Source organism: Pseudochaenichthys georgianus, chromosome 11, assembly GCF_902827115.2.
Source record: "Pseudochaenichthys georgianus chromosome 11, fPseGeo1.2, whole genome shotgun sequence".
NCBI classification, from domain to species: Eukaryota; Metazoa; Chordata; class Actinopteri; order Perciformes; family Channichthyidae; genus Pseudochaenichthys; species Pseudochaenichthys georgianus.
This window is the reverse complement of record NC_047513.1, coordinates 23,370,447-23,394,282: the sequence shown is the minus strand read 5'-3', so window position 1 is coordinate 23,394,282 and position 23,836 is coordinate 23,370,447. Positions and strand designations below refer to the sequence as shown.

At 41.9% G+C, this 23,836-nt stretch overlaps 1 protein-coding gene across 1 annotated transcript in view; it reads left to right on the top strand.

The window, feature by feature from the left end:
• Positions 1-14,727, top strand: part of kcnh8 (potassium voltage-gated channel, subfamily H (eag-related), member 8) — a 79,092-nt gene extending 64,365 nt beyond the window's left edge. The window contains exons 11-16 of the mRNA XM_034094744.1: positions 3,885-4,099; positions 6,457-6,495; positions 7,586-7,857; positions 8,049-8,164; positions 8,430-8,509; positions 14,185-14,727. Of these exons, the coding sequence (XP_033950635.1) occupies positions 3,885-4,099; positions 6,457-6,495; positions 7,586-7,857; positions 8,049-8,164; positions 8,430-8,509; positions 14,185-14,727 (1,265 nt within the window). The remainder of the gene's footprint in view (positions 1-3,884; positions 4,100-6,456; positions 6,496-7,585; positions 7,858-8,048; positions 8,165-8,429; positions 8,510-14,184) is intronic.
• The last annotated feature ends 9,109 nt before the right edge of the window (positions 14,728-23,836 follow it).

Here is a 23,836-nt window from a genome sequence, read left to right as displayed (position 1 = left end):
AGCCTTTTTGTTATAAACTCCAATAAAACAGTTGCATGCCATTTTCTCAACGATATGCTCAAGCAGTGAGAGTCTAAAGAGCACACAAAATGGGAAGATAGATTCTTAACTGATGCTATAATTAAGTGAGCTGGCAGACAGATGTTAAAACAGACAATTCAGCCACTGCAGATTGTGTTATCGTGTGTATACCATTCAGAACACCACATGATCGTCCAATTCCCTATACTGGTTAAGTCAATCCAGTCTGGAGATGTCCAGCCAAGTATGGTCAAGTCTTTTGTTCAGCATTGTAATTCAGTCCTGTCCAGTTTAATCTGTGTTTTCCAGTTCAGTCCAGCCCATTTCATCAGTCCAATTCACCGGAGTCAGGTCATTTCAGCTCCACCTAGTCAAGGCCAGTTCAGTGCTGTCTGGTCCAGTGCATGAAAGCTATGGTTGAATTCACTTTTGACACAGTACCCAAGGACACATTAGTACTTTTTTATCCGCAGTGTTAAATTAAATTTTGGTTTGCTAAGGGAACATATCATTACAATATGAGCTGCCAGTTTCGACCACAGAAACATAATATAAAAACTTGAAACGTGTGTTTAGTGGGATAACGCTGAAATCAGCAATTCCAGATGGCTGTGATGCTAAAGTAGAAGTTGGCTTCTAAATAACGTCCAACACAATTGTTAAAGCTGCAATTCCGCCCAAACTAAGAACATATTTTTGGGTTTCTTTATTCATAGCATTATAATGATTATCACTATTTATAGAAAGAGCCATTGTGTGAAGTTGTATAATGAAAGATAAAATAAATGAATTTATATAAGGATAAAAGAAAGGACTGCTAGTTAAAAACAGCAGGGGGGTTTTCCAAAATGTAAGTCCAACCTGCACCTGCTTTGAGTGTGGAGATTTCCCATTCAAAACCTATGCACACGCATTTTATAAGAAATGTAGGGGTGAAGTAAAAAGACTGTTGGTGCAGAACGAATCTGCAACAAGATGGAAACTCTCAGTCTGGGTGTATTTCCAACTAGTAACATCTGCTGTGTAGCGCAACCTCTTGTACAGAGTGACCTTAATGGCTTTTGCTATCTGACCTTCATGACACAGAGTTATAGACCAATCTGGTGTGTGTGTGTGTGTGTGTGTGTGTGTGTGTGTGTGTGTGTGTGTGTGTGTGTGTGTGTGTGTGTGTGTGTGTGTGTGTGTGTGTGTGTGTGTGTGTGTGTGTGTGTGTGTGTGTGTGTGTGTGTGTGTGTGTGTGTGTGTGTGTGTGTGTGTGTGTGTGTGTGAGACTCAGTGAGAGTTAGCGGGAAAGATCTGAATCTGGACCTGCATGCATCAGTAAGTCTCTGTCGGGGCAGTACAATCTTTATCTCTAACTCTGTTATTGTGTGTGTGTGTGTGTGTGTGTGTGTGTGTGTGTGTGTGTGTGTGTGTGTGTGTGTGTGTGTGTGTGTGTGTGTGTGTGTGTGTGTGTGTGTGTGTGTGTGTGTGTGTGTGTGTGTGTGTGTGTGTGTGTGTGTGTGTGTGTGTGTGTGTGTGTGCCTACTGACTTTGCAGAGGGTCAGGCTGACATTGAGTGTCTTGACTGAAGGAGAAAAAAGCGGTTTCTCTTTCTCTGTGGACTTCCTTGTGATACTACAAGTCTGCAGTCACAACTCAGTACCTCCTCGTGGAGAGTGAGAGACTAGACTTAAAGTCATGAGAGGGTGTGGAGAAAGAGTTGGTGAACACCCTTTCGATGAGGTAAGGTGGGAAAGGAAAGAGGGAAAGGCAATAGGCAAAACTTTCTCAAAGAAATTAACCAACAAGATGAAAATAAGGAAATAAAATCTAAGGAAGGGGAGGATAGAGCAAATCAGTAAGGAATTAAGGAATGAGCATGAGGAACTGGTGCAAAGGAAGAATGGAAGTTAAATACAAAATGCAGAAAGGAAGGGAAACAGGGAGAAAATGTACCAAAGCTGAAGTAAAGAGAGCAAGGAAAAAACATTCAAAAAGAAAGAAGGAACAATGGAAAAGGAGAAAGGAAAATGGGGGGTAAATAAAGAAGGAAGGAAAAGAGGAATGGAAGTGAGGAAGAACGAAACAAAGCTAGCGAGAAAAACAGAGGAAATAATAAAACAAAAAGGACATAATTCACAAAGCAGGAAAAAAGTAATGAAGGAAAAAAAACAAGGATGATAGAAGGAAGGGAAGGAAAGAGGCAGAAAAGAAGAAATGGATGAAGCAGGAATCTAGAAACTGTCTGAGCTGTAAAGGAGTGGACCGAGAGAGAAAGAGGAAGGGGGGAGGTTGTGAGTGAAGGGGGAGAATAAGAACAGTCACGACTGCCGCTCCATCAGCCTCAGTGTCATTGAGCAGCGTTCACAGTTCTCAATTACCATAATGAATATTTTATCAATGCTTAAGGGGCATTAACACTAATGTGGTACTCCGCACAGCTCCGTACTTTAAGAATGAAGAGAACAGGAAGCTGCTGTCGGCATCACGTCATTCAAAACACCTAAAGAGTGAAAGTGTGTCACAGACTATAAACATATATATTTGTTTAGTCAGAGTCTACTGAATCGTGTTTTAATTTTGTTTAAAAGATTAATGATTGGCTTCCCAACCATTCTACTTGATTTTTTTGCTTTTTCAACTCTGCATTCAGATTACTATTTCTGCTTATAATTTTTAAATCATGCAACAAGTGGTGGTAACCGTTCATTGGAAACGGACATGAGTGTTAATGTAGAGCAGGGTGTCAAACTCAAATACACAGTGGGCCAAAATAAAAAAATGGGTACCAGTCGAGGGCCGGACTGGTTCAATGTTTATTGCAAAACGTATTGAAATGAACTTATTGCACATATTAAACCTGGAACTAACAAAGCTTAAATGATTGCCTATAAAAACAACATTAAACATTAAATAATCAGTTGCATTAATTTCTTATGGCTCTATCTGCAGCTTTTCGTGAGTCATTTCTTATGATTAGATTTTTCCACAGGCCAACAACAGCTTCAAAAAAAACTATTTCCCTCCAAAGAAACAAACACACATGCTCTGTTGTCGCAAGAGAAAAAGTGCAGAAGGAAACATTGAAACTCAGTGTGCTGCTTTGTGACGCTAGTTCAAGCAGATACTTGGCATCTCATCTTGGGTGCAAGTTCATCAATGTTTGGGGTCAGGCTCTGAGCTGAGGACACCCTCAGGATTGAGTGAAGGTGTGCGTGCAATATACCGGCGGGCCAGATCTAATAGTAATTAGAAATTATCCTGCGGGCCGAAATTAAATTCACCACGGGCCGGATTTGCCCCGCGGGCCATGAGTTTGACATGTGTGATGGAGAGGATAAAAAAAGCTGTGACAATTAAGGTTATTTCCAGCGCCTCGCTTTTCTTTCTGGTAAAAATAGCTGCAAGAAATAGATGATGAAGAAGTTAAAGACATCCAAAGTTCCTTCAATAATGTTGGAATGACAGTTTTAAGGCCAGTTTTATTTCCTTTTGTTTGTGTATGTTTGTTCCTGAAAAAGAGATAGACCAAACTCAAGAATAACCTCTAAAAGACGTCATTAGCCTACATTAATGACTTTTGAAATAAATTCTTACTTTTAATACCACCTACACCTTCTTTTTATTTCCTTTTGTTCATGTTTGTTTTGTGAGCCTGCAGTGAGATCAAAGGTCAGGGAAAGGTACAGACGAGCACCTCGCATCAATCTGATTTTTAACTTTCACACACTCCAAACTCTTGAAAAGCTCTTTATTAAATGGAAGGTCTGAAACATGATACAGACTGCATTAGAGACTCTGCATCCTAACACCTTTTTCCAGAGAATAAACAACATGTTTATGTGCCCCTTTCTCTGACCTGCCACTCTCTCTCTGAACAGGTAAAGGCGACCTGATCGGGGCGAACCTGTCCTTAGATGACCGAGTGATAAAAACCAACGCAGACGTGAAAGCTCTGACCTACTGTGACCTGCAGTGTTTGAACCTGAAGGGGCTGTACGAGGTGTTGGACCTCTACCCTGAATACTCACACAACTTCGTCCAGGACATCCAGCAGGACCTCACATACAATCTGAGGGAGGGGCAGGAGACGCACGTAAGTCCATTTAAAGGGGACCTCTCATGCTAAATGCACTTTTGTACGTCTTTTATACATGAATATGTGTCCGCCCCGGTGTGTCAGGGAACTCACCAAGTGTCAGAAAACACAACCCTCTCTCTTTTCCTCCGTACCCAAATCTCTAAAAACGGGACTGCAACGGAGCTGATTATTATTTGAATTTTTCTGACGTCAGAAAAGGGGTGCTCCGCCTATATAGGCAACTCTACACCTATCTGGGGAATGAGAGACCGCTCGAAAGCGCTGGAGACGCTGTAGTACATATGCCAGGCCTGTAAGTGGCGCTGTAGTCTGCCACAAAAGCAGAATCAGCCCTTGCAAAAACAGGGCTGGAAAAGAGCAAATAGAGCGAAATGAGGCATGGCTAAAATGCAGGATCTGTTTGGAATTTTGAAAAAAAAACTTCACAGACATGTTTTATATAGCTATGGCGCTACAATATATGTTTCAAATATAGCATGATAGGTCCACTTTAAGTATTTATCCTAAATGTCAAAGATGCAGCTGTCTTTAATTATAGTTTGTCTGAGGTGTGTTGTCTTTGCAGATATTCACCACATAATCCACAGCATTCTTTAAAAGTATCAGATCCTTCAAACTGGCTTTCATCTTGATTACATTTCCTTATGAGACCTTATCCCTAGTTAAAAGTGTTTAGTTTTCATACTGCAAGAGGACAATTGTCACTGTAGATTACTTGTGATGCAAATGCTCAGCTAGCTTTCAGGCAGGTTTTTATATGAATGGATCAGGACAGAAAGAGAGAGACTTTTTATAGGATTTTTACCCTTGTTATAATCAGTGGCGAACCGTGTCTATCACAACTGGACCTTCTGTAGACACACACACCCCCCGCCGCCGCCCCCCCCCTCCGCGGCATGATAATGTCCGTCTTTTCACTGAATTGTCGTCTTGGAAAGGGTACTCACAACAATTCCGCAACAACTTCATCTTCACCTGTTGCACTTGTCATTTCAACGTTAAAAACAATAAAACGGCATGAATTGCTTCGTCGCATTCAGATCCTCTGTCTCGAGCCAGTTAACTAGCGGGCCTTCTAGAATACCCTGGAACCGAGGGAAACTCTGAAAGAATACGCCCATTGGCTACAAATCAATATATGATTGGTTGATCAAACTGTCAGTCCAAACGTACGCTCTCATTCAGTGCAACGGCCAGGGCATTTGATCAAGGATGTAGAATACCTTGGTTGAAGGATATTCTACCCAGAGACCCAGAACAAGATCTGATTGGTTGCTTTCTTTTCTAACACAAAACCACTGAAATGCGTAGTGCATGGTCCGAGAAGGACAAACAAATCAACGTAACACTGTAATATTACAGATCAACAACACAGATACGATTCTCATTTATTCATTTTATATACATTTTATTTATATAATTAAATCGAATTTTTGTTTGTTTTATCTGAGTGTTCCAGGGTATTCTCTGAATACCTTGAAGGCCCTGACGGTTCGCCACTGGTTATAGTATTTATAAACCCTGATAGTTCCTGATTTATTTATTATTTTATTGAGAAAACACCCAAAAGTAAATGAGCCCTTAGTACTGCAATGCATGATAAGTATTTTATACATACTTGCTTTTTTCTCTGTATAATGAAAGTACAGTAATAGTATGCAAGAATGACTGATGGGTAGGGTAAGAGGAACGAGGAAGGCAAGAAGGACTGTAGTTTGGTGAGGTATGAAGAAATGGATTTTGAGGCTGTCTGGAGAAACCAAGGGCAAACAAGCTCTAAAGTAAGAAAAGTGTATACTTGTCTGAGAGAGAGAAAGAGGGCAACAATAGTCAGGGCACTTGGAGAAGCTCTGCTGCTGTAATTACACTCAGGTGTTTCTGTCTCGCCAGCCCAAACACCACTGGCCCACTTACACACACACACACACACACACACACACACACACACACACACACACACACACACACTACATGCCGCAGGGCTTTTAGTCCACCTAATGTGCAGAGGTGCAGTCCCAAACCTCAGGACTGTGTGGCGATAAAATGAAGACGGGAGGAAAGAGGCAGCTTAGGATGGATGATGTGTTTGTGCCCGAGAGGTTGAGATTGCTCGGGTATTACTGCACTACATAAGAGCACAACAAAAACATGGCTTTATCAAGATGAATCATTTTCCATCATTGAATCACCATGAGATGAGCCATATACTCTTCTTGGGACAGGTTTTTTGTTTTTTTATATGACAGCTGAACATTGTGAAAAAAGCTCCGCAGTGTTAAAACCGAGAAAAGGAAGGCGACGTCTTGATTGCTTTTTCCTTGCAGTTCATTTTCTGTATATTTCTCTTCCAGGTTAAGGCCAGACTGACCACAACAACTCTGGATACTCAGGTAACTTACTGCAAGCACTTTAGCACACTTAAACATTGATTGATGATCAACAATCTAAAGGTAATATGCCCGGTTGAGATGGGTACCATTAATTTAAAGACTTGTCAGACGTGTATCACCTCATCATGTTTGTTTATACCAGCCTGCAACTTAATCAGCCTGCATTGGAAAATAATGAAACTCAATTTAATGTTAAACCACGGATTGATTTTTCTATCGCTATGAAAAGTCTCCGGGGCGACCCGGCACTAGACCTCCATCACTGATAATGGACTCAATCACTCAAGAGATTTGTTGGTAGATGAAGGATCAATTCTGCACAGGGGTCATTAAGACATTCCTCAGAATAGAGGGTGGTGATTAAATGCTCTTTGAATTTTGAGAAGCTGCACTGTAATACAATATAATAATCTGTAGTCAGATATTTCAAAAAAAATCAATTCACCTTCCGGAGCCGTTAACCTCTTGTGATGTTTGCGTCCTCTGATCGAGTCGGGTCGTGTGTCGTTGATCAATAGGTCACTGTGGACCTTATTTATTTGGTTGATCAGCTTATGCAATTTTGCACAACTGAAGACCCTTGACCGAAAGAGGACACATGGCCGCTGTCAGAGTTCACCTGTGCTGCCGTCATTACACTGAAGGTCACACGTTCTAAAATGTTGATTTTGGTCAAATGTGTCACTCTTAAAAGCAGCTGAGTGGTCTGTTTTTTGCACTTATAAGTCATAAGAGGATTGCTTACGTTTTAAAATACACGTCTGTGTATTTCAGGGTCATGGTATAGCAGTTCAAACACAGCTTAGCATATTCAGCATCTTCAGAGGAAGCAGAACAAATGAGGTGTCGAAATTTGCTGTGACACACAATACTTATTATATTGTCTCCTCATCAAGGCTGATGCTTCAGATGGAGTAAATCAGCATGGACATATTTACATTTTAATGTCAGCAGAATGATTGTAGAATAATCAGCAAAAGTTCTCCAAGCATCCACACTCAAAGGATTTATTTCAAAATGTTTTCAAATTACAGGCAATGTATATTAGTTGCTATTCTCTTCATGAGTTTTTAAATTATTTTGTTTTCAGACTGTGCTGAAAAGGAACGGACGAGTGGGTCAGGGCTTTCTACCCATCATAGAGGCACAGGAGGAACATGAGGAAGATGAGGAGGTGGAGGAGGAAGACAAAGCCCTCTCTGTGTCATCGGAGCGAAACCAGGTGGTGAACCTCGGGGACACGGGAGGGAAGACTTTGCTGAGCCGATCCAGCCAGAAAACTACCGAGCAGCCCAGGAGGTCCGAGAGGAAGATCCAGGGAATAACTCTCACCACTTTAGACCCGTCCAGCCTCAGCCCCAGGTGGGATTGATCGCCATTGATTTGTCTGTCTGCCTCCTACAGCTTGTGTCTGTTGCAGGTCGATTTCTGTCAATTTTTTGTTTTAGAAATTGTACAATATGGCAACTTAACAATAATAACCATATAACTAATCACTTATTACATCATCTAATAACATATTTGCTTTACTTCACACATATTTGTGTCTCTAGGATAGTGGATGGCACTGAAGACAGTGAGGGGACAGAGGGTTCCCTGGTTTTCCCTTTCTCTACCGGGCGGGGTTGTCCTGTCTGTGAACCAACCGGTGCTCCAGTATCTGCCACAGGTCCTCCCATCCTACAGTACTCAGCAATATACTGCTTAAATATTTCCCAATACCATTTACAATCCCGTCAACTCCCAGCTGGGAAGTGAACAAATCTTCCATTAAAATCCCTACTTCAAAGTTGTATAGTGAGGGTGATTTAATGTGAATGTGTACCTCTTGTTAATTCATATAGTCTTCATCCGATGCAATACCTGCTCGGTGTATTTTTGAGGATCTAATTCAGCACTTGAAGTGGTTTGTAACTTGTGATTTTGTGTCACAGATATTCTGCAGATCAGCACGGCAGAGTTAGCAGCTAAAGCAGAGGAGACGAGAGGACAACTGCAACACCTAGACCAGCAGGTAGGACTGTGTGTGTGTGTGTGTGTGTGTGTGTGTGTGTGTGTGTGTGTGTGTGTGTGTGTGTGTGTGTGTGTGTGTGTGTGTGTGTGTGTGTGTGTGTGTGTGTGTGTGTGTGTGTGTGTGTGTGTGTGTGTGTGTGTGTGTGTGTGTGTGTGTGTGTGTGTGTGTGTGTGTGTGTGTGTGTGTGTGTGTGAGTATAGAGAGAGACAGAAGGAATGACAATGAGTCAGAGAGACGGGTGGGCTCAGGTGAGAATTTACCATATGGCTATATCAGCAAGTCATGCAAGACAGATGAACGGATTGAGAGATGTAATAAAGTAAGCGTTGTTTAAAGTAAATACTTTAAAGGGGACCTATCATTCAAAATGCACTTTTGTACGTCTTTTATACATGAATATGTGTCCCCGGTGTGTGAACTCACCAAGTGTCAGAAAACACAACCCTCTCTCTTTTCCTCCATACCCAAATCTCTAAAAACGGGGCTACAACGGAGCTGATACAGATGTGAAATGGTTCTGACGTCAGAAACGGGGTGCTCCGCCTATATGGGCAACTCTCCACCTATCAGGGGAATGAGAGGTTGCCGTGGCATGGTAACAGCATGGTAACAGCATGGTAACATGACGCTCGTCAGCTGCAGCTCATTTGCCACGGAATCAGTCCTTGTGAAGACAGGGCTGGAATACAGAAAATAGAGCGAAATGAGGCATGGCTAAAATGCATGATCTGTTTGGTATTTTGAAAAGAAAACTTCACAGACATGTTTTATATAGGTATGGCTAGTGCTGCGTACCGGTACGCCAAACCGGTACTGGACTTGTAAAAAGTTTCGGTTCAAGTTCGGTTAAAACCGGAACGTCAGGAACCGGTACTTGGACTCGCAAAAAAACTAGCACTTACGTATATTCTGGTGTCTGTGGTTATTTAAACATTCCCTGATAAACGTTATTCAGCGTCAATAAATGAGTGCTAATCCCAGTGTGCTCAGTGTACACAATCACATGTCATTTCACCTTCGATTCACGGTTTGAAAACGTAGCATTTCGCCACATGCTAATGCTAACCGGAAGTGAAGAATTTTCAGAATAAAAGTATTACGTTAATAGTGTGAACTTCCGGTTTTTTCAGAATAAAACTGATTTAAATTAAATAGTCTATTTAATTCAAAATTACGCCATATCAGCATTGATTTTAATTTCTAACAGTATGTATGTACTTCACTATGTATGTAGTATGTACTGTATAATGTACACATATAGAGTTGTAGAAAAGACATGGTGTACAGACAGTACAGTACACTCTGACTGTACAGTCACTACAGTGTATACTGTACAGTAGGTGTGTAACAGTGTAATGCGTATAGTCTACTCTACACTCTACCTTTCAGCAACATTTTAGGGATTTAGGCTCAGTCAGCTCAGGGACTGGTTGGTTACTTTAGTTTGGTAAATGAAATAAATGTTTGAACTTTGTAGTAGTTCACTGTAGTTGCTGTCATAAGTCATTTGTAGACTAAGTGGCAAAAAGTGTTTTTTTTACATTTGTACTTTGTAGAGAAATGTGGACACAAGTTGGAAGGGAGCACAATAAACCTGACGAGTTTGAATTTGAGTTGATTATGAGTTCATTTTCAATTGATAATTAGCTCACAATAAATTCACTTTAGTTACTCACACAACTTGACACAAGCCATGGCTTCACGTCCGGACTTATAAGTCCGGACCTGAACCTGAACCTCTGGACTTGAGTCCGGACCTGAACCTGAATGTGAGTCCAGGTACGCAGCACTAGGTATGGCCCTACAATATATTATTCAAATATAGCATGATAGGTCCACTTTAAACAACGCTTGTTTGTTTCATATATGGATGAGACATTGTGGAAAGATCGTAGAGTTTTCATGACTGTTATGAAGAGGACTTACAGAAAAGGTATATATATATATTTGGTATGTATCTAAAACCTACTTGTATGGTTAATGAATCTTACATTTAAAAGGGACACGCTTGTTATACTCATTCTCAGGTTCATGTTTGTGTATTTTGGAATTCTTCTAGTTTACATGCTTAAATGTTTGTGCTTTTCGGATACTTTCTTCCTGAACATACCTTTAATCAACCTCTCTGTGAAACCCCAAAAAGCCCAGTCGGATCTGATTGGCTAAATAGAAAAATATGGTTTGAGTAGTTCTCAAGCCTAATGGAGATACTCAGATGTGGTATATTCTAATAAACCTGCATCTAAATTATTAAGGGAAGCCAAATCTGAAGTGCTTGTTGAATTAAATTGTCTTTTTCATGATACTTCCACTTTAATTTGCCACTGTAGTCTACTGGAGGGAATCCTGCAGAGTTTCTTTTGTATTTTGTTCTACACCAGACATAGTGGGGCCTTGTCAGTCTCATTGTATCACATTTGGTTTTATGGACTTTAGAGGTTTATTGTCCAGCTTGAAATAATCTGTCCACCCAGACTCACGCACACTCTCATGCTGTATCCTATGGTTTTGATTGGCGGGTGGCTAAATTGACATTAGACTTTTGGCAGGTGAGGAGGAGTGTTTGCTTCCTCCCGCTAAGCCTCAGTCTGTCTCCTGGGACGAGCAGATAGAGGCAGAGAGAGAGAAGTAGAGGGAAATGGAGGGGAAAAGAAGGAGAGGCAGATACAATTATGAGAAGAAACAAAAAGAAGAAACAAAAAGCAAGAGCGAGAGAAAAAGAAAGAGTGTTAAACAATGGCATAGCATCTTCACAGTTGTACATGCTGGCTCTGTTGTCCATTCTGTGCCTCTGTGGGAAACTCAGGAAGTCTCTCAGCATGGTCTTGTAGGTTGTTAATCCTCACTTGGATCCATCTACTCAGGAGATACAAAATGGGTGTTGGTGTGGGTGTTGGTTCTGCTTCCTGCAAAAACACACCTTATCAAAAATATATGGGGCTATTATGGCACATACAACTTCAAAAATGTCACATGATTTTCAAAAAAGAGATGTATTGTTCCACACAGTGTGATTCAGTACTACCTCATGCCCATGTTCTCATGGATCAGTTAATGTTCCACTACAGATGCAATTGTGATAACTCATCTGTGGGTAGAAATCCACTAGACGGCACTTCACAAAATGTGAAACAGAATCTGCCACATTTTCTGCATGGAAGTGTTATTTTGTATTCAACAACAGTGCCAACTCTTTCAGTGAACATAATGTGACAACGACCTTTGGAGACCTGTTTCCGTACCTGGGAATAGAAAATCACAAACGGCAATTTTAACCATGAGAGCCGAACAACACAACTGGAGAGGTTAATGTCTTTGCTCACTCTGACCCGGAACACAGGAAAGTGGCAGCATTTTAATGAACAACAAAACGTGTGAAAACGGCATCAACTCTGTCCCGCCCTGCAACCTCTCGTCTTTACCCTTTAACCCGGAGCGTTCTTGTGGGAGATGAATGCAGCTTTATAGGTAAAGAGAGGCCCTATGCCGAGTCATGGAAATCATGAGGAGAGCTGGCAGAATAGAGCGTTGTGTTAAGTGTCTGAGTAAGCGCACTTATGGTGCCAAAGAATACACTTAAGAAGGAGACGTGGGTACACACTCGTATGCACAGCAGCAGTGACCTACATTACTAAACGAACAGTAAGAAATCAAATGAAACCGCACATGCTATTTCATTTGTAGGCCACTTGGGAGAAGCAGAACAGCATGTTTGTATCATCTCCTCACATATCTAACAGACACTTCAGCAGTTATTTATTTTAGCCACCTGAGGAGTACGACGGCAATATTTACTATTTCTTTCAGCGCTGTTTTGGTCTCCAGTTATTTTGTATAACTCTGGTATTAAATGGTAATGATGCTGCTGCTTTTATCTTTGGGGGTAGTACCTATAGCAGCAGTGAGAACTGATCCTCGCTTTTTTCTGTTTTGTCTGACAAACTCCAAAGAGGGTTGTCTCTGAGGTGGGAGTACTGGAATCATGTTGACAGCGTGTCAGATTGGACTGTCCTGTCGCTCTCAGACTTTCTATTTTTATCAGAGGAAGATCTTACACCCAGTCCAGGGAGCCAGAGAGACGGGAGGTATGGAGGAATTGTGAAAGAAGGAGTAGAATGTTGTATCTGTTTAAAGTATTGTGTGGGAGTCATTGGTCAAAGAAGCTTGATATTGAAGGATATCAATGTACTGTACATGTGGCTATTTAATAAGAATACAATGGGTTTGTAACTCGTTTTCTATTGCACATTGTGTCCATGTTAGCTATCTTGGCCACAAATGGGTAGGATGTATACAGATCGTCTGTTGCAAACTGAAAACCCACCTGTTTTGCTTGTACCTTGTCCCAAAAAAAAAAATCACTTAGGAGTTCAGCCCATTAGAAACTATTGCACAAGCGCTGACAATGGCTTGGCTTATTTGTACACTTTTTTTGTTGTACACAGTTTGGATCATCATGGTTTATTGCACTTATTGTAAGTCACTTTGGGTAAAAACGTCAGCTGAATGAAATGAAATTGCACAGGGCCGGCCCTGACCAATTTGGTGCCCTAGGCAAGATTTTAGCAGAAACGAAGCAAGTATGCTTCCAAGCCACGGCTTAGAAAACGAAGAAGAATGGTACAGGCTAACAAGTGTGCCACCCACTCTCACGGGTTCAACATAAACTGTACCGAAAATAAATACCTCACGATGTCTATCTTATTATGAACTTGATTTACTTTCACGGAACACATTTTTGGTGATAACAAATGTAACAAAGTAACATATTTACCAACACATGTTCTACGCCACTACATACTTACATTTAAATGTGTGCTGCGTCGGTTCAGCCATTCTCCGCAAGGGTTTTTGAAATTGGTCCGTGCGCAAAGCATTGTGGGGATTTTAAGGATGCGAAGTCTACCCATGTGCAGCCTCGAGATTTCCCCCAAACCAAGGACGCGGCCTCGGTGGAATTCCAAGTATGCTGGAGATTGGAACAGTACTTCGGCGGCACTCAATGACGTAGCATCCTTGAAATATTGGCTTGGAAGCCAGTATCCTGGAGATTGAGAAACGGCCAGTTGCTATGCAGCAGTTTTACTTGCAATTGAGAAATGGCCTGTGTGTCCTGCTGAGGGCTGATGTTCCTACAGCGGCACTGATGTGCATGATTGGCCTGATGAATGGTCATGAGTCCTCAGACTGGTGGAAGCAGATGGCACGTTGGCAGCGCTTCATGACCGTGCCCTCTGTGGACATGCCATGTGCAGAGAGGAACTAATCACCCCTCCCACCATCGGTGTAATGACCAGTTATATGTACATGATGTTACTTGCTAAACAGCAGCCATGAGACGGAAATATTATGACCCAAAATGACTGACCTGAAAATACATAATTCATACAAACATAATTTAGAAAAATCTAACAAAAACGTAAAAGATCTGTAGACAACAATTCAATACAAAAAAACAATGCGGGGTAAAAGAAGAAGATAAGAAAATAAGAAATACTGTCATTAAATGATTAGACATTAAATGTGATAACAAATATAAAAATTGGCTAAAGATAATTAGCTGGTAATGTGTACATGTATACTTCTTTTCCTCCTATGTCACATGGGAAAAGCATTACAAAATGTCTTTCCTCTTTAAAACAAAATGAACATTGGTTTGTTTTTTTCATTTTCAGGTGAGCAGCCTGGGGAGGGAAGTGTCCGACCTTGGACAAGTCATGAGGAGAATGGCCCAACTAATGGAGACCCTCATGACCTCAGCCCCTCAGCCTGCGGTGGTCTGCCCCACACACTGCTCCCCCGCTCACCTCACATATCTGCACCACCCGCAGGCTTACCCTCCACCGTCCCCTGCTCACACTGCCACCATGTCGTTCCCCTCTTCTCCTTACAATGCCCCTCAGCACCATGGTGCCATCTGCCAGGCGGACCCCCTCATCTATAGACAACAAGACCTCCAGCTTGGGTACCCTGCTATCCCAAGCTCAACTCCACCTTTAATTCGTGACTCGCCTTCTCTTCTCATCGCAGAGCCTCATTCGCTGTCCTCACCCCTCAGCTCTCCTGAGGTTTCCCCCTACAAAGACGGCGTTTCTGTCTCCTTCAGGTCGATTCTAGACGGCCCACCTGCACAACATGAGGGAGATGAGGACCCTCACCAGAGCTGTTCTCAAACAGGACTTGGTGTTACTTACCACCGGCCAACTAAGGGTTTGTAGCAGCCCTCCATCTGAACAGCAAAACATTTCTTTCCCGGATATTTCTGATGGGATATGTTCCTGTTCTGAACGTCAAACTGATGAACTGGGGTCCCCCATCTCATTGGAGGACGTTTGTAGCGATGCAACTCAGATTCCTTTTAGTTTTAAAGGCACGTGTTAAATAAAAAAAAATCTTGTTGCATGAAAACAAGCACAGAAGGTTTAGGTGTGTTAGCTTTACCTAATAGAAACGTAGTGTTAGACAGGTTTGGGTCAGTTGTGATCTATATGATGGCAGCTCTCCGGGCACAGCTCAACCCCCAACCCCCTCATCTGGAGGCGGGATGGTGCCATAATGGAGGACATGAGGGAAACAAAGGAGGACAGAGTTGTTTCTTTCTTTCCTTCTCTTTTTTTTTTTTTGCTTCTGGCTAGTGATGGTTTCAGGTCAGCTTGTTGGAGAATGAAAAGCATCTTGAGTGGTGGAGGTGGACTATGGAGACAAAGAGGGGAGGCCTTTTTACAACCTTCCCCCACCTCCTATCTCTGCCATTTACTCTCCTTTAAGCCCTTCTCTCCTTGCTCACTCAACCCACGCTCGGTGCTCTGGATTGCGTGTACCAGTGTGTGGCTGGTTAAACTGGGAGCACAGTATGGTGTGAGGATGGAGATGGGATGTATTGTGCTCTTTACAGCTGGCCCTCAGGGAAAGGGGGATGGAGGGTGGAGGAGGTTGGTTATGAAGGGGGTATGTTATGCCTGAGGCAGCACAGCCCCTGCTGTCGTCTCTCGCACAGAGCGCAGGGACTCTTTCTCTGCTTCTCTTCTCCACAAACTTTCATTCTCTCTCTCCTTCCTTCCTAATCTTTCTCTTGCTCTCTGCATGCCGTTCAAGCCTTTTGAGTAGTGCCTGTAGACACACATTAACATAATGCATGTCACCCTGTGGAAATCCAGCTTGCCATTTATCTATCTATTTAAAGGACACAAGGTTCAATCGTTTAGCTGAACCGGGCATTTACTGATGCATATTTATTGGATGTCGACTCAGTTTAAACAACTGGGTGATTTGAGATAAGGTAGTAGCCGCCGTTGTGAAGTGGCCTGGAGGAAATTGCCAATACTAAGGCTGCGGCCCCACGAGGACGAAAACGGCTAAACGCATAGGATTAACGCAAACGCAATCGCAAACGGCTTCCGTCCACATGCAATAATTATCCGGATAGTGTCTGCCCACACGAGACCGCTCCGTTTAGCTCCAACCGCTGGAGAAGCTGCAGTACATATGCAGGAGCCTCTACGTGGCGCTGTAACTTCCTCCACAAAAGCAGCGAAGAAGCATGGTTGTCATGGTTGCCCTTCTGTTTATTCTCCGCGGTGGGGGCCGAGGGAACCGGGCAGAGTTTTTCGCCAGTCAGCGTTTATTAAAGTTGAAATCTTCCGGACAAAATTATAAAAGTGCCGGTCAAAGGTCTTCTTTGTTATTTATTGAGCTTTAAAACAAATGAATAACGACTCTATATAATATAATGATAAAATACACGGAGCCTCTCTTTTTCCTCCCTCTCTTCGGACAGCGCCAGTGTCTGTCTCATGCAGCAGCTCATCCAGTAATCAGTGACCCGGCCGACTGTAAACATAAACATATTTATAACTAGTTTAGGGAGTTTGAGAGGTAATTAAAATAGCTAAGGGTGATGATCTGACTTGAAGTGTGTGTTTTGCTGCAGCGGGAGGAGCTTCAGGTGAGCAGAGCTGCGTGTCTCCGTCCTGTCAGATTAGACTTCACTCGCGAGAGAAAGATAAATAATCTGAATTCAGGGTGCAGTTTACTTTGACGTGGGGGTGAGCAGCAGAGGCGGGGCTATTGCCTCATCATTATTGCTGTAGATGTTGCACAAACAACTGTAGCATGGTCAATAGCGTCCGGAGCACGATAGCAACTCTGCGATCCGCCATTGTTGTTGTTGTTGGTGGCGAAACACTTCAGCACTGGCGCGGGGTAAGCGGAGGTGAGCAGAAGAGGTGGGGAGAGGCGGGGCTATTGCGCAATCACTATCAGTGATCTGAAAATGTCCGTATAGGGCGCACACACGGAGCTGTTTGACCCCCCAGAGAGTGGCGTATGCATTTCTATCCACCTTGGGACCCGTTGTCGTTTCCTCAGTCGTTTAGTGCCATATTCGGTCGTCCTCGTGTGGCTGAACGGTCTATATGACACTAAACAGTAACGCAAACGACCGAATTCGTCCTCGTGGGGCCGCAGCCTAAATTGGTTCATGGTCTACAATGGAGGCCATTTCTCTGATTGTCACCCAGGGTCACAAACGCTGAGATCCATTTTCTCACCTGTTCAGAGCAAACGCAATATTCCCACATAAAAGCACAATAAGGAAGTAAAGACGCTTTTATATTTCTATGAATGTATCAATATTAAAAATGTATTTTTTTACCTCAAAGAATGCAAGAGTGTGGGATGGCAGATAATTATGCTACTGAAGGTGTGACAGTGCTGGAACCAGTCAATGCAATCTTAAACCAGGAAAAGGTCCAAACGTGCGTCCCTACAGATCTACTGTTCTCTTTTGAATCCGTGTAGGTTGGACGCTGCTTCTCTGCAAATGGAATGTACTGTAATTAAACATCTTTTTCCCTTAACATTTTTGATATTATTAGATACAAATCACATGTTATGCTAATAAATGACAAATATGACTGTTTATGTCCTGTTTTGTGTTTTTGTTCAACAGAAACAGCTGAAAAAAATCTTCACCTCCATCAAATTCCACCTTTTTCTCTCGGTCATAACAAATATCAATGTGTCGCTGATGTTCATAAACGTACCATGCTATCATGCTAAATGAAGATGCTTAAACTTTTACTAAGCATGATCATATTTGCTGACGTCGCTGATGGGAATGTATAGTTTATGGAAGTATTTGGTCAATTGAAAAGTGTAGCTGTTGACCAAGTTAGTCAAAGCGTTAACGGATAACCAAAAGTTATTACAATTCATTAATGGGGACATGATGCAGAATTTATTGAAATCATTCAACAGCTGTTCCTAAATTGGTCTTACCAACACATGCAATACACAAACACACAAAGTTAATAATGCCAGATGTCATTCAAGACTGTTGCTTATCCACATTGTTTATTATAGTAGTGTGTATTTGTTTTGTGCATGTGTGTGTGTTTCTTTGGTTTTCTGTTACCACGGTGCATGTGAGGTGAAAGAGCAGCAATCGCCATGTCTCACTGGTGACGTGGGCGGGGGGGAAACTGAGTAAGTATGCGTGCTGAGGATCACATTGACACATCTGTCACAGGTGCAGGTGTGTGTGTGTGTGTGTGTGTGTGTGTGTGTGTGTGTGTGTGTGTGTGTGTGTGTGTGTGTGTGTGTGTGTGTGTGTGTGTGTGTGTGTGTGTGTGTGTGTGTGTGTGTGTGTGTGTGTGTGTGTGTGTGTGTGTGTGTGTGTGTGTGTGTGTGTGTGTGTGTGTGTGTGTGTGTGTTTCATAGGAGTGTTGGATCTGTCTGAATTGCATACATACATCAGCGGGGAAGCAGGTGATATATACTTTATGGTAATGTGGCAATGTTCTCTCTTAACTTAAATGTTTGGAAATGCTTTTAGAGAAAGAGGAAATAAGCAGGGCCAAAAATACTATCCACTTAGACCATTTGTGTGTGTGTTTTACTGGGAAGGGGCTTGCAGGTGGGTGGGAGTGTGTTTGCACTGAGGATTATTATTTGTGTATTTAGCAGCGCCTCCAGAACATCTGTGGGAATGCTGTTATTTAGCCCGGGGTCTTGAAGACCCATCCATATTTAACGGTGTACACACAATCCCATCCTGGCTGTTTATGCATCATATATATATACCTGCTAGCGAGCTCATCTTTTATTCACCACGTCCCACAATCTGCCATTAGGCCCATCTGCCTTCCTCTTTTGCACCGTTGCTGTCCTGTTTCGCACCACTTATGATTTTAGATTAAAGTTTGGTTTGACTCAAAGGGATGGAGACGAGGACAAATGGAAAGAAATGGTAAATAGTGCAACAAGAAAATGCTAAAGTAGGAAATGATTAAAAGACTCGACTGATGATATATGAGCATTCATCTTCATACTTAAAATCCTGTTTCATGTTCCGTCTGTTGCTGTGTGTCTCTTTTCACACTGTTGAATGATGGCCCTGACCCAAATACAGCAACTATTCATCTCTGTCCACTCATTTCAATACACACTGAAATGCTGCGTGCCCACACACACACACACGTTCACTCTTCCATTCAAATGAGCACTTTATCCCAGTGAAAAGAGCCTCTTCACTTGTCCCTCGCCCCAGATTTTCCATCGCTGTGCAGGAGGTGTGAACTTCTCTCTCAGGTAATACAAATCTGTCCATCTCCCTGGACATACTGGAGTTATGTTGAAATCTGCCAGCTGTGGAGAGGTGTTTCTATTCTGCCCTTCTTGAAACCTGATTGGCTGCCAGCTAACAAAAAAGAGTGAGCTGCAGTGCTGATCCAAGGGCACTGTGTGTGTGTGTGTGTGTGTGTGTGTGTGTGTGTGTGTGTGTGTGTGTGTGTGTGTGTGTGTGTGTGTGTGTGTGTGTGTGTGTGTGTGTGTGTGTGTGTGTGTGTGTGTGTGCACGTGTGCATATATATCGAGTGTGTACCAGTTTGCATATAGAAGAGCACCCATACACATGCAAAGCTCTCCAAACAAGGGCTTTACATGTATCTGTTCCACTCGGGGTGAGGCAGCCTCTGCTGTTGCACATCCAACATGGTTACATTTGCATTGGTGTAAAGCATGGAGGGAGGGGGAAGCGTGCAGGACATCTTGTGTGTGTGTATGATAAATGAGTCTGAGCTGCTCCCCTGGGTGCTACGGTACAAGTTGTAGGTGCTGGTGGTGCTTGGAGAGGTGTCAGAACAATGTGAATGTCAGAGGTGGAGATTAATGGTGGTTTCTTCTCCGAGGAGTGTAGGTCTGGATATGCTCTTCAAGAGAGGATACAGCAGGAACGGCTGCTAAATCACCCCCTTTGTTGCTCGCCTGTCACAGAGTGGCCTGGCATTTTCAAAGCAGCAGATAGGAGCTTCATCACCGTGTAGAGCCATGGGAAATAGTTGTCCTCCATTGTGTTGATGTTGCAGTGATGTAGGGTTCCCGTAGAAAGTCAAGACTCCTTTATAGAAGAAGAGAGAAGGCATTCCTCTCTATGAACAACCTGTCGTCTGTCATGTGATGATCCTTAAGGATAACAAGAGAAACTGGCATTTCAAAATGAATCCGAGTAGAGGAAAAATGTCTCAAATTATTGGGGTGTTAAGGCTCGTTTATGCACATTTAGAACAGCATAAATGACTTAGAGTTCCATAGTTTTATACACAATACTTGTCATATGATTGTTCACCCAGAAGTGTGTCCAGTACAAGTTGCAGGTCTAAATGCTGGCCATTGTACAGGAATATGAGTTTTGTTAGAAACCCAAAACAGACCTAAAGGAGGCTACACATTGGACTTATACATATATTTGTATCATCTATGCTTTCTTATTCTAACCTATATGTCGTCCATGTATTTGCTTCTACAGTGACCCTAACCCGGGGCTCAGCGATAAAGTCCACACACATGGTTCTCTGCTTGACAACCGTATTAGTATTTCTCTCTGGAACTGTCCAAATCTCCAAATGCTAAAGTGAAATTGTGCACCTCTTGCATCATGCTTGTTAAATCCAGTGTGCCCATGGCTCACCTTGTCACTCCGCTCTGTGATGCCAGTGAAGGGCCTCTGAACTGTCAGATATTAATCAAATATGTCTTTATCAAATCACCCATTTCTATCTAATTATGAACACATTCAAGAAATACTTTAGTAATTCATGTTTTCATCCCCTTAGTTTTAATTTACGAGCACATTTTACAGATAAATCATCCTCTTGCTGCCTCACCCTTTTCAGCCTCACCATTCACAATGTGAGTGAAAGTAAGAGAAATTGCTGCTATTTTATTCCCCTTACGGCAACTCCCAATGTGTTTGTGGCCTGATAAATCTATTTTCATGTATTTGATGTGTTGAATAAATATAGGTATCATTGAAACACTGTTTTAGAAACTAAAGGGCACCCTTATTAAGTATGTGTGTCACCAGGAACTTTCTAAATGAGACATTCAAAATCCGTTGTTGTCTCTTACCTTAATTGCTGCTGCAAGCCAAGTTTTCGTCACATTTAAATGCGCTTAATCTCCACTCAGTGTCAGCCCGGCTCCAGAGGCCCATCCACAAAGGCCTAATTGCACAACAAGCACATAACGAATCACTGGAAACAACAGTGTCTGTGTAAAGAACACCCAAGGCTCTTAACGCTGTGAATTGTGAATGCAGCATCCTCCGTTCTGGGTGAAATGGCCCCATGGATCTTCATAAAGAGGCCACAGCTCCCCGCACCGCAGCCGCTCACATCCATCCGAGTGCCACAGGGTCCCCTCTATAATGTGTGTGTTTGTGAGAATGCGAAAATTCCCAACGGCCATCAGTGTATGATATGGGAGTGCACTGTATTAATCACACTGACCTCCGCATGGAGAAGTGACGGAGGAAGCTGGGAAGGGAAGGGCACGCAAAGGGTCACATGCAGCATCACAGAAGGTGGACAGATTGGGGACAGGAAGGAGAAGAAGAGTCGTGAGAGAGTATTTGAATGCAGAGTGAGAAAGATATTGCAATAACATGAATGAAATACTAACATACATGTAGAAAAGATTTGTTAAGAAACTTTTAAAGTGTCGTTCTTATTTCAGATTTTCTGTGTTCATCTAGTTTGCAATTTTATGTAAAGCTATTAATCAGCTATATACATTTTATCAATGTCTAGAATAGTCTTTAATGGGATTTAAGTATTGGATGCCACCAAATAAGTTTGGCAAAAGCTGCCATATGTTACAAATATTAAACATATTGCCTCATTTCTCGAAAAAGCATGTTGTGAAGGGCGTTGATTTACCAGCATGTTTGATTACTATTGCTGAGAGTCTTTACAGAGACTGCTTCGTGTAGCCTTTTATCCTCTGCTGGGAACTTTTTGCACATCTTAGGATACTCTGCAATAAAAAGTGATTTCAAGGACCCCTATAGGCCATTGGATTTAAGCCATAAAACAGCCGGTAATTGGATTTATAAAAGGGGTTACCAGAGGTAGGCTACTCTCAGGTCCCTTTTTCATGTTCACTTCTTTGTTGTTTCCACAGGTATCTTGTATAAGTGTGGGGTTGGGTGGTGTTCCCATGATCACACAAGTACGATGCAAGATGTGTGGGCAAGTTAACTTTTCTTGCAAATATTTATTTTCCTGCAAAATGTCTTTATTTAATCTAACCTTATTCAAACCCATTATGTGGGAATTTGCATAAGCTTGTCACATATCAAAATGACTATATAACAGAGGCTTTAAAGAAAAACACAATACATCTTTATTCTTTGTATTTGGGAAGGTACCTCTGTAAATTAAGTGTTATCTCCTATAGCAGATACAAATACTTTTGAATAGCCATTGCTTTAATTAACCATGATTCATAGCTGGAGTCTCTGACACTCTAAACTAAAATGATCTGAAGCATGTCAGTTCAAAATCATACTTAAAAACAATTTTCATACATGGTTAAGGTCATAATGTCACAACATGCAACGTTTAATATGAGCATGACAAAGTGGTTAAACAGTCAGACCCGTCCCTGTCTTTATCTTCTGAGCAAACGTGGATTGCATTCACAATGCAATTTGCCACCAAATGAGTCGTTGACCTCTTGAGCCCTCTGAAGACCCGAAGCAGAGAAGTGTTGCCCTTCTTGTGCATCATCCCAGTAGCCTTTATTTATGTAACTGAGAGAAGACGTATTAATCAACAACATGTTGTTTGTCCAAGTGTTTGACCTATGCCTCGGAGCTGCAGACAAGCCATTTGACTGGATGTATTGAAAAGGTGCCGTGTACTGCTAAGTGCACCATGGGTTAAAAAAGCATGACCGTGAGGGAGAATATAGGCGCTTCTTAGCACTCAATGCTCGGGGGCATGGAGAGCGTTACTGAGGGTGAGCTCTGGGTCTTCCTAACCTTGGGCTCTGCGACTTAAATAACGCCTACTGTACACACCAATGGTTTGAGTAACAGTAAACACTTAGACACAAAAACACATGACCCTGTTGTCTTGATGCTAATCAGGGACAGCATACACTGCTCTCTGTCACTTGCACATCAGGATATTACTGTCACATGGTAGGGTAACTGTACAGCATAATTATATCAGCTCCAACCACAGAAAGTTCACAACAGAACCTATTCATGGTATTTCCAATAAGTAAATAATATGGGGATGTTATTGCTGTATAACAATTACCAGGGTTGGGAGGTCAACTTTAAAAATGGAACCCGTTAATTATTAATGACCTGTAAAGACAAACAGTAACCTAATCCTAACATTTACAATATAATACGTATGGTACCGATTACTTTCCATAACGTTTGGTTAACCTCAATATATCAAATGCAATGAAAATAAATACAATATTCAAGACTTGCTTCACTTGGTGTTGTGAGCAATTTAAAGTATTTAAATGTTATATGTGAAATATCGTTCTTTATTTTTAAATATAAATTGCAACATCGTAGCCCTTGTAGTAATCCAAATGTTTCAATACTGTAAGGGGTGCAATAACCTTTATAGACTGATTACGTAATCTGGTTACATGTAGTTTGATACACCATAAACCAGACATTCACATTGATCAGATTCTTAAGAGAGGATTTTGAAAGCAGATGGCTCCCTCTGCTGTTGGCAGCTGATATCACAGGAATATACTTATTTATTTGGTCAGACTTCATAAACATTGTGAACAAAAAAAAACATTTGTGAGGGGAACTTTAGGAAACGTGTTTTCAATTAATATGTTAAATAATTTGGGTTTGCAGGGACTTCACATTAATACATGTCCTGCAGAACTAGCTATATCGGCAAAAGTATGTGGACAAATAAATATCAATCGCTAAAACATCATGTTATATCAATGATTTCACACTGTATGATAAAATGTACATAAATACATATATTTAAAAAAAGC